This window comes from Rutidosis leptorrhynchoides, chromosome 4 (assembly GCF_046630445.1).
Source record: "Rutidosis leptorrhynchoides isolate AG116_Rl617_1_P2 chromosome 4, CSIRO_AGI_Rlap_v1, whole genome shotgun sequence".
Taxonomy (NCBI): Eukaryota; Viridiplantae; Streptophyta; class Magnoliopsida; order Asterales; family Asteraceae; genus Rutidosis; species Rutidosis leptorrhynchoides.
Window position 1 is genome coordinate 598,601,227 of NC_092336.1, and position 12,606 is coordinate 598,613,832.

At 31.7% G+C, this 12,606-nt stretch overlaps 1 protein-coding gene across 1 annotated transcript; it reads left to right on the forward strand.

Annotated features, from left to right (window-relative positions):
- Positions 1 to 5,151: 5,151 nt before the first annotated feature.
- LOC139903927 (protein BIG GRAIN 1-like A) lies at positions 5,152 to 6,628 on the forward strand. Its single transcript, XM_071885852.1, has one exon. It carries the CDS (start codon positions 5,352 to 5,354, stop codon positions 6,441 to 6,443), a length of 1,092 nt encoding a protein of 363 aa, XP_071741953.1. The 5' UTR covers positions 5,152 to 5,351; the 3' UTR covers positions 6,444 to 6,628.
- Positions 6,629 to 12,606: the final 5,978 nt, after the last annotated feature.

Below are 12,606 nucleotides of genomic sequence, written 5' to 3' on the forward strand. Positions count from 1 at the left end.
TATTATTTCGTTGATTTATGTTTAACAAAGTTAGGTTTTTCAATTTAATTATGTTAGTTTTTTTAATTTGGTTTGGTTTGGAATCAATTTTGATTTGCAGGAGGAAGATGAAACTGAACTGTGTGAAATTTTAATGTGTGAAATTTTTAATTTGCGGATGAAACTGAACTATGGTGATGATGATGAAACAATTTAGTTTATTTCTTGATTTGCAATGGAATGTTTATAAAAATTAATGGAACGGAATAGATTTTTGATTTGATTTATGTAATGTTTTGAATGTTAGGTTGGTGAATGATGAAAAAGTTAGGGTTTGTTATTTAGTACTGTAGTAGAAAAGAATCAAGTGAAGAGAAAAATATGAAGTGAAGAAGAAGATAAAATGACGAAATTACCCATCATGTGAGCAGCACATGACCAGTTTAAACGGACTAAATTAACGTCTGTCAGCGTGAGTGACTAAATGTGTAATATTTTGAAACCACAGTGACTATTTTTGCAAGAAAAAAACCATAGTGACTAAACTTGCAAGATTTGACAAACCACAGTGACTATTTTTGTAATTAAGTCTTTTTGATATGCGCTTCTCAAAAGTAGTAATTTAAGTTCTCTCTTGAATATCCTGTAAATATCTTTCCTCATACCTCGCCATCAGCAATATTGGGCAACGTTGATGTTGATCCGGTAAATAAATCCCTTTCTATAAAGTTTGTAAAATTTGATCCTAGCTGCTAGATCATGCTGATGTTTCTTTCATGTTATAGGACAACTTAAAGAAAAAGCGATGCTAATGTTTTATAGATTAACATACACGAAAAGTAAGATTTGTATGTGTGTAGGCAACTAGGCATACTTTCAAACGGAATTGAATTGGCATCTTTGGTTAAACTAATAATTGTAAAAGGGTGATGAAGCCACGAGTGCAATGATTATATTCCCACTAACTAAAACTCTAATTCTACTATTAGTACTATATATCTACCAAAGCCCCCACCCCCATGCACACGGACACACATATGTATATTTTTCGTATATATGTGTTAATGAGTATAATGCATGCGCATCACAAATTATATTACTTGTGATTTAAGCTACAATTGTTTCAAGTTATAGCATTACAATACGCCCACTATGTACGGTCTTTATGCTTTTCTCTAACTTTTGATATACGGAGTAATTGATTTATCTTCAATTCTAAAGACTACTAATATCACAAGCGTGATTTGAGCTCCCTTGAGCTCCGTTGCCAAGACACCCACTACAGGAAAAATCCCTCTTTTGCAGCGATGAAGCTCGCCACGTTAAATGGGGAATCTCGCCGCAGTAGGTCATTTGCGGCGAGGTCTCGTCGCAGTATACATCGTCACCGTAGGTTCGCCGCCTTAAGTCTTTTACGTCGAGGTTTTGCGACGAACGAAAGTGGGACCCACATTTATTAAGAAAATGAAAAAAAAACGTAAATTATTTATTGCGGCGATTCTTTTGCGACGAGATGCTGGCGCCAAGATTTCCGGGCAAAACAAATGCGGCGACTTACTTGCGGCGAGTAAATGTATCTGACAGCTTAAATTGTCAGATTTCTTTTGCGGCGACCCCTCACCGCTAAAAGTGCATGCACTAGGAAGTAGGTTTCTCCTGTATTTGCAGCATCCCTCCCAAAATTCTGGGCGTATTTTCGAAAACTGTTTTATACCATTTGACATGTCTTCATTTGTTGCAGTTGGCATAATTTATTTGGGGTTGTTTAGCCCTTCTCATTCGTTATTTGTCGGATTGGGGGAAATTTAGGGTTTGTATATCCATCGCCGTCGGCTCGTCGCTATCTCCGTTGTTGATTTGGTTGCTGGTAATTATCCGTTGTTGATTTGGTTGAATATACATACACATTATATATTATAATTATAATTATAATAATTATATTCTCATTTTAAAGAAAATGACAAATGACAATATTAAAATATAAATAATTAATATTAATATATGTTATATATAAAGTAAAGAGTAAGCTAGATGAGATGGTAAAGTAGTTTGAAAAAAGAAAGATTTAGGGTTCAATTTCTCTTTCTTGATATATATTATCGCTCCTTTTAAAATAATTTTATTTTATCCCCTTAATTTTGTGAAATTTTAATTTCCACCCAAACTTTTTAATATACATTTTTGCCCTTCCAGTTTTTCATTTTATTAATATTTGTCCGTGTAAACATCTGTAACAGCGGTTGGTATGTATGCATATTACCTTGCAAAAACAACAGCTGCATATATTCGTCGCATCACGAAAACCTCCCAACTAGTTGTAAACATGACGTGGGTACATCTTTTTAGATTATTTAGGTTTATTAGTGAATGTCAATATAAATTTGGTTTTAAATTAGAAGTAATCGCTTCCGTAAGAATTTATCGGGTGGAAATCGAATATGCTCTCGATTCATATATGTAATGCTAGGGAGTTTGTGTAATTATTACATATCTTTGTTTAAATGTTCGGACGCTGTTTTGATAGAGTTATAGAGCACTTAGGCATCATTCTTTTAGGGAAGGTAATAAGAGGATGGCTAGAATTAAATGGAATAGCATCATGGCGTCATTTGACAACGAGGGTTTAACGATTGACATTTTGAAAGCATATAACATAACACTAATTCATAAGTGGATATAGAGTTTTGAAGAATTTTTGGATCCAAATGATTGCAGGTTATCAAAATTATTCATGGTCGAGGCTCGGGGTTAGGTGTAATCGGATGTCAACGTGGTGGTATATGGTTCAATACCGTTGTTCTTTTAACAAGCAAAGGTAAGTGACTATATCAGTCGAAATGTTCTCAGATTCAATTCTAAGTGGTAATGGTTCATCTACCTGTTTTTGAAAGGACAATTGGTGTGGTGATGGTACTTTAAAATCAAAGTAGCATATCATTTCAGCTCGACTCAAATTATAATTGTTTGGTAGTTGATAAATCGATTAATGGATTGTGGATGTCGAGTTGAAAATGAGCTAATATTGGTAGCAGAAGCCTGGAATCTTCTCGAATGCCTGGTATCAGAGTTGGATTGGCTAACTCTTTCAGAGGATCACCACTCATAGCGATAATCCCTTGCCATTGACAATAAGTATCCGATAAGTGGTTGTGGGACTTTCATTGATAATCATATACCCTTCAATCTATTGAACACGTCACTAGTTAGTTAATACTCTTCCTTGTAAGATAACAATTTTTAATTAGCGGTTGACATTGGATAGACTCCCAACTCAACTCTGAACATATCTCACCACGGCTTGAAGATGGATGAAATTGGTTACCCTTTATGTAACCCGCGTCTAGAATCGTCTGAGCACTATGTTTGCTTGCAACGTTGCGGTAGTGGTTTGGAGAAAAGTTGGAGTTTGGACCAACATGCAGCTTCTCAATGGTTCAAATTTATTACTTAGTTTGACAATTAACGAGCTTCCATGGACATTAAAAATCAGTTACTCCGTATATGTTATTATCTCTACAACGACGTGAATTGTGCAGAAGTATTAGAATGGTGTCGTTTTTCTTATGTGTCCTATGAAGATATGTATCATTTTTTATTTTTAATTTACAATTTTATTTCGTGGCTTGAGTACACAACAACAAAACCCAATACCACATATGTGGTGTATGGGGATGTGATATGTAGACACTCATTCTCCTATCCGAGAATAAAGACAAATCATTTTTCCACTGAGAGTGAAAACACTCTCAAAAGTAGAGAAATCATCTCTCTCTGTATTCGACGGATCGAGAGATTGCTTCCGAGTGGACCTCCGTCCAATAAGTAGGAAATTTTTTTTAAAAAAAATAAAATAAAATTAAGACGCCATAAAAATGGTATAATCAAATTTCTATAGGTTTTAAGTCGTCCCTGAGTGATAGAGGTCACAAGGTTGTTTGTTGTAACTCGTGATTGTTAAAGTCGTTGTAATCTATTTTCTAATTGTTTGTTAATTTTTTTGTGATATATTTTGTCATTTAAAAAATAATAATGATAAAGTTTAAAATTTACTTAATGCTCTCTAATTATTTTTTTACACAATAATCAATTTTTCAATACAAATAAAATAGGGAAGTGGATAGCTAAATTGATGGGAGATGAATTTTAAACATCATTTTATGATCCATGTACACCTAATTACATATTGTACCCTTAATTATACTTTATACTTACAATAATAATATAAGTTTAACTCTCTAGATTAATTTATGGACATAATTGAAAGTTTATGAGACAAAAGTGTACATAGATCAATAATTGATGTGTGAGGATGACCTCCTAAATTGATACTCCCTCCGTCCCACATTAATCATCCACTATTTCATTTCGGGATGTCCCAGATTAATTGCCCACTACCATATATGGAAAGTAAATTTAGTCAATTTTATCATATTGTCCCTAATAAATTAATTAAATTAAAAAAATAAAAGGGTTTTCTAACTAATTGATTGAGGGTAAAACTGTAAAGTAAAGAAAAAGTACAGAAAAGGTACATGTGACAGTCATTTTTTCTTAAACTATGTGATATTTGTCCGAAGACAATTAATCTGGGACGGATGGAGTACTTACTTTATTATATAGGTGTAAAAATCAAGGTTGGAGAACTCGGATCTCGGGGAGATCTCGTTTAGACTTTTTAGGGAGATCTCGGCATCTCGGAATAATCTCGGAGAGATCTCGGACGTTGACTTACGTTGACTTTATAGTTTTTAAATAAAAATATACATAAAAACATAAATATATGTATATTTATATATGTATTTATGGGATTTTATAAAAATATTCGAGAAATGAGCGAGAAAATCTTAAAAATTACGAATTTTAGAAGAAAATCTTACAAATTAGCAAGAAAATTCGAGAAATCGTGACTTTGACTTAATTTGTCCCCCGTTACCGAGAAATCTCGGAAGATGAACATCTCGTCCCGATTGCATTCCAAAAACGAGATAAAAGGGGAGATCTCAGGGACCGATAAAAATACAAGATTGAGTTATAGATGGATAAAGTAACATACCTCAGACGCCGTAGTTTGAAGACAAAGCGAAAAAGGCCATCAGCCCAATTCAAACGCCCTCTTTATAAGCACACCATACATAATTTCCATACAACTACTACTCTTGATCTCCTTTTCAATTCTCATTATCAACAAACCCCTGTTTTCCACTTCACTCTCTAAACCCCAAATCATTCTTACCTCACTCTTCTCCAGCACACATTCCACCTCTTAATTACTACTGTATTTTTGACTTTTTTTTTTTCCTTACTTTTATTCAAAATGTGTTCTGATTTCATTTCCTCTTAAAATCATCTCTAAATCTACATTCACATCCATCATGTACAAACCAGCTAGACACAATCCTTCTTTCTCTTCATCGTTGCTCGACGAGATCTACCGATCTATCGATCAACGAAACGATCAAGAAGTACCTAAATATCGAAACACAAGTTTTAATACTAATTCTCAAATTCGCCATGAAATACAAGATAAAGTTACAAAAAGAAGTTCACAACGTGACTTACGTTGCTTTAATTCGAGCTCCAGCTCATCCGGTTCCAGCTGTACCGGTTTTTCATCATCTGAAGCTGATTCGGTTTACTGCGTCTCAATAAAACCTAACTCTATTCGAACAAGCACGCATCAACACGATGATTACAATAAAAGAGAATCACACGATAACATGTACGGACAAAGGTATCAGCATGACGATATTCAATCAAAACAGAAACACGAAGGTATCGTGAAGACGAAATCACGAGCAATGAAGATCTATGGCGATTTGAAAAAGGTGAAGCAACCTATATCGCCAGGAGGTAGATTAGCGACTTTTTTGAACTCGATTTTCACAACGAAGAACATGAAATCATCATCAGACGAAGCGAGTGTATCAAAATCGACTAATGCGTCAACATGTTCATCAGCGTCTGCATATTCGCGATCGTGTTTAAGTAAAACGCCGTCGTCTAGAGGTAAATTGAGCAGTAATAAAAAGAGATCGGTTAGGTTTTATCCGGTGAGTGTGATTGTAGATGAAGACTGTCAACCGTGCGGACATAAATCGTTGTACGGAGAACAATCGGATCCAAAAACAATCAAATTCGTTCAAAATCGTGACATTGAAGAGTACGACGTTCGTTCGAGTGAGAAAACTCGAAGAATTGAAGAAGCTGCGAGGAATTTGTTGAGAAATTACCAGAAAAAAGTCGATCTGATTACGAGTAAAACGAAAAGCGAAAATGAAATCGAGATGAATTATGAAGACGATGAAAATGATGACGATGATGCTTCTAGTAGCACGAGTTCTGATTTGTTTGAATTGGAGAATTTATCTGCAATTGGAATGGGGAAGTATGGAGATGAATTACCGGTGTATGAAACAACTCATTTGGATACGAATTTAGCAATTGGAAATGGTTTTCTAATTTAATAAAAAATAAAAAATATTATTTTGTTAATTTTAGTTAATATTATACTACTACGTATATGTAATTTGTAATTGGTGTCATGGTGTGGGGGCATTAATATATTAGAAAGTTAAACTATTTTTCTTGTTTGGTGTTTCTTGTTGTATTTTTCTAACTTCTTAAAATTAAAAACATCTATATACAAAGGAATTAATATTAATATATCCAGATAGTTTTTACTACATTGACTGTAATTGTGTATTAACAAGTTATATAGCATAACATGTTAATACATATTTTATGATGAATATAGTAAATAATGGTGGTGGATATATCACCACTCATATACAAATATATAAACGGTTGACGTATTTTCGTTTTGTGAAATTAGCTTAACTAGCGTCATAAATTACACATATCTAAGGTAGTTTTAACTTTGACGTATCATATTATAAATTCTAATCAGTATGTAGAAATTAGAAATCTGTTGATCTGTTTATCTTTTTAAATGATGTTTTAAATTGAAAACATTTTAAACTTAATTAAATGAATATACAGGTAATGGTGTGAACTGTGAATAGTGTGAGCAACGAAAGTATCGAGATGGATACCCAAAGATCAGATTGAAATTGAGATGTTAGTAGGAAGATTACGACTTTTTACCTTTATTTTCTATATGCTCTTTGTGGGTCCTTTTTTATTTCAATTCTTCTAAAGTTTTTGAGATATACTATGCGTAATAATTAAATATTGAAACTTTGAAAAAGGTATGAAATAAAAAAAAAAGAATAATCTTATAGCTATTAAATAAACCCAAATTCTATTGAGCGGAATATTTGATCCAACGTTTAAGGCAAATAATATGTATGTAAAATATATATATTATATATTACTCCGTATATAACAAAATGATATTGTTATCGAACCGTTAGGAGTGAAATAAAGCAGGAACAGGTTACCGAAATGATGAAGGCGAGTAAAATGGTGTTGGTGGGTCTCCAAAAGTGTGGGACAGTTAGATTTTGTTTGGATTTTTCTTTTAGGTTTTATCATTTTGTACTTGCATAATATATTTCATTTCTTTTACTGTGTGTTTTACTCCGTATCATTTTGTACTTGCATAATATATTTCACAGAATTACACTTTAGTTTTATGTTGCACATACAAATATACAATAATATCACAAAACTACATTGTATTAGGTTTTTCATAGTTTTCAAATAGGGAGTAGTTTAAATTAATAACCTACAAAAGTGAAAAACTAGTTAAAAGAAATTTCATGCACATTGTATATGGTTTTTCTCAAGTTCCTGGTGAGAGAGTTGGGATTGCATTTTCTAAATGTAAATAACTAAAGAATTAATTGAAGAAAATATTTTATTAACAAGTCATAATACGTTTTTTTTTTGTCAAGAAAAAGCGTAGTTTTGAAATAACAAGATGAGTTATACGTTTTGAAATGCCATTTTGGAAACACATTTTTTTTTTTTTTTCAAAACGTAACATGAATGATTGACAAGTTCTACTATATATTTGAAAAGTATCATTGAAATCATACCCTAACTATTTTGAATACCACTGACCAAAACTAAGCAAAACATCAAAAACTGTATATATCTATGCTTAGGAGTATAAAATATTTTTTTTTTTTTGACAAAAAATATATACATATATATATATATATATATATATATATATATATATATATATATATATATATATATATATATATATATATATATAGGGGCAGGATCAATGGGAAAGTAACCAATCGGGGGGAAGCAAAATTTTTTTTTTTCGTTTTTTTTTAATTTTTTTTTCCGGCATCAAGATCACACTAAAATATGAACATTTAGAAGAGACATATAACAACCCTCACTTTTCGACTTCCGATTTTACTAAAATACCTAGAGTTGTTATATACGAATAAATTTAACGTTGACCGAATAAACGTACGCTTAAAATAAATAATATAATTATAAATATTATAAATAAGATTATGATATATAATATAATATAATTACATCAATGAATATATATATAATATTTATATTACTTTTGTTATTTAGTTAATAGAATATATAATTAACTAAATAATACATAATATTATAACATTTATAAAACTAATAAAAACTATAAATTAATAATCATAAATTTTAATTTTTATAAAAACTAAATATAATAATAATTTTTATATAAAATTCGTATTTAATAATTAAACAAATATAGAAATAAAATGTTAAATGTTCTTAGAAATATATTAAACAAATTTTTTTAGAATTTTATACAAAAAAAAAAAAAATCAAAACTATATCTAATTTTAATAAATAAATACAAAAATACAAAATACTTTTTCTTATTTTAACTTTTAAGATTTTACTTTTAATAAAAATACAAACTACTTTTTCTTATTTTAACTTTTATGATTTTACTTTTAATAAAAATACAAACTACTTTTTCTTATTTTAACTTTTAAAATTTACTTTTAATAAAAATACAAAATATTTTTTCTTATTTTAACTTTTAAGATTTTACTTTTAATAAAAATACAAACTACTTTTTCTTATTTTAACTTTTAAGATTTTACTTTTAATAAAAATACAAACTACTTTTTCTTATTTTAACTTTTAAGATTTACTTTTAATAAAAATACAAAATAATTTTTCTTATTTTAACTTTTAAGATTTACTTATTTTATTTTAATTTTTTTTTACCTAACATTTTCAACTATAAATACCACATACATTTCTCATTTCAAACTTACACCTTAATCTCTCATTTCTCTCTTAAAGAACTACTTCTAGTTGATATCTCGGTCACTTACTTGCTTTACTTTCCTTTCTTGCGTGGAATACTTCAACTGCTATTTAAGGTGAGTTTCATTTGCTCCCTTTTTATATATATTTTTGGGCTGAGAATACATGCGCTGATTTATAAATGTTTTACGAAATAGGCACAAGTACTAAAACTAATTCTATGTGGGTTTAAACCAGAAATATACCCTTAGCTTGGTAACATTAAACTACTTGTCTATGTACGGTAGGCGCGAATCCTAAAGATAGATCTATTGGGTCTGACAAACCCCATCCTGACTATGGGATGCTTTAGTACTTCGAGGTTATTTTAAACACACCTGATCTGGTGTACTTCAGAGGGTAAAACATGAACGTTAAGGCTTGTTACCGGGTGCCTACAACTTATAGAATGCTTTTATACACTTGCTAGTGTACGGATATTTATGAAACTGAAATCTTGTGGTCTATTATTATAACGGAAATGATTGATTTTGATAAACTAATGAACTCACCAACCTTTTTGGTTGACACTTTAAGCATGTTTTGTCTCAGGTGACGAATAAGATGATTGCCATGATTGCTACCTGATGAATTGAATGCTGCTACATGGAGTCTTCATTTCATTACATTTACTTTGCATTAAGACTATTATTATTATTTCAGTTTAAATTTGATGTAAAACTTTTAATGCTTCCGCTGTTTTATTAATAAATGTTTTATTCAAAACGTCTCATATAGAGTCGTTCTCGTTTATACAACTGTGATTTGATATAATTAGTCACAAATACCCTAGGCCCTAATTTGGGGGTGTGACAGATTGGTATCAGAGCAGGTTGTTGTAGAGAACCAGGATTGCATTTTATGTGTGCCTTATACAATTAGGTACCTTAGCAATGTAGGACTACAACTTTCCTTGACCATAGTGCCTTTAATTGTTGCATTTAATTGATAAATGCTACACTATACCTTAGAAACTATACTTAAATCTTAAGATTATAACATACACGATAATGTGAAATTACTCGAACGTCAACGCTACTTAAGGCCTAGGGTGATCCTTGGTACCACTATGGGACGCTTGTGGATTTCGAATGCCAAACTTAGATTTTGGTCGAGAATTTCTGGGCCAACCGGTAACAATTGACCATTCAAGTGACTCGGCGGTGGCATAGATGTTTGGGTATGGTGCACAATATCAAGCCTGACTATAGTGATCATACAACACTTAGTCACTTACGCACTTAATAAGTGGTGAACTTATTAAGAACAACTCACTTAGTCATCTATCCTGGTTTTGTGTATTACATATGTATTACATGAAATATTATCCAAGATTTTTGAAACTCCTATAATTCATACTCAAACATATATAACTCCCTGTTATATCACGTACCTATATGCCTTATGCCTTTATGCATCGGTTTGCGAACCGGGAAATGTCATTGGGTTATCACAGTATACGAATTGAAAGTCTTTAATCGAAAGATTATTAGATTACATACTTATCATTTTATAATCTCGACACGTCATACTGCCATTATTGGAGTATAGACAAATCATATCTTAGCATATCTATTCCCAATAGACCTTGTCTAACACTTTTCCTAAATTTACTCCGTAAATTACGGAAATCTTTCTGCTATATATACGTATTCAAGGAGACGAATATATCATTCAATATTCAACACCCATTTCATATCAAACCCTATTCCAAACACATAATATGGATTTCTCACCTGATTCCTCAAGTTCTTCTAGCTCCAAAGATAGCGTGACAGGAGCACACCCACCGATCAATTACCGTGATTTCTTTAGAAAATGGGGATGGGTTCGCGAAATACTCACCCTATGGAAAAATGAAGAAGGTACTCCTTATCATGAGCCAAACTTACCACCAAACGTCGGAGTACTCGATCCACTTACCGGCGAACCTGTTCGCAATACCGTTTTCACTCTTTTTGCAAGGATTTTTCGCCTCGAAGGTCGACTCGATGTAACCAACGACAATATTCGTCCTCTACTCCCGAATTCTAACTAGAAAGGGTTATTGGAAGAAGTTAGAAGACTTCGAACTAAATATCAAGAATTGACAAACCTTACAGAGGAATGGGTAGAACAAATCCATAGACTCGAGCGTAAAGTAGAAACCCTGGAGGAAATAGTGCGCGATTTGGTAGCTAGGCTCACACTTACTAACCAAGTACCACAAGCAGCACCAACAGCAGCACCAGCACGACCAGTACTGTCAGCATCACCACCAACAGCATCAGCTTCACCAACAACAACATCATCATCCCACGTCTCAACATCATAATCGGTACCTCAAACATCGACATCATACGCCCATAGATACTAAGGAATATTAGTAATAATGAGTTAAGATGTATTGACTCATTCTTCCTGAAGAATTATATATGTATACTTTATATATATATGGTTTGGAACAATAATAAATCTTTTCGTACTAAACTATTACGTGTGAATCTTAACTAGTATGTACTACTTGATTAATTCATATCACTAATACGCTATGATGTACATCCTTCGTTAATGACTTAACAATCATTAATCACTGCTTCAGTACCATAAACTCCATTTCATAATAAACTAAGTGTATTATTCAAATGCATGTGTGATTTTACACTCCAATTTTCGATGTACTCGAAAATTTCTCGAAAACATCATTTGTGCCTTATGAATTTCACAAGAAATCCACGAGCATCAATATCATATACTGAGGTATATTAATAACAATGAACGATGAAGTATTGATTCATAACTTCATTAAAGAAATATTCCGCGACGATTATGTAATCTCTAAAGTTTTGGAGATTATTTATTCTCGTTTCAACCGTAAATCAAATGAGTTTAATATTATATTAACTTATTAAATCCATAATTACATCTAAAGAAAATATATATGTATATATATTTTTATAAAGATTGTATTTAAAAATTCTTTTGTACAAACTGTTGATTGTGAAAATATTTTAACGGGTAGGTAATACCCAAGAAATATCTAACATTCACATTAATATATTACATTGTACATTCTTCAAAATCCTTGAAAACATATCGGATTGATAATCAATGATTCAGATCAGTTAACCTTGAGAATGCTGATGAAGCAGCAAAAGCTGTAGATGGCCTTAATGACCAGAAGCTTGATAATAAAGAATTGTGTGTTGGAAAAGCTCAAAATAAAATCTGGTATTGAAAGAGGGATTGAGCAAAACATGAAGGAGACCAAGGACAAATCCCAAGGACTAAACCTATAACCAAAGAATCTAGATGATTCGATTTCTGAAGGAAATCACAGAAGATCTTTTTACGCATTCTAAATCCTTACAGAAGAATTTCTTCATTATCCATCGATTTTAGAAATTCTAA

Excerpts from the sequence above, each read along its gene's own strand:
- LOC139903927 (XM_071885852.1), top strand. The coding sequence starts at position 5,352 with ATGTACAAACCAGCTAGACACAATCCTTCTTTCTCTTCATCGTTGCTC.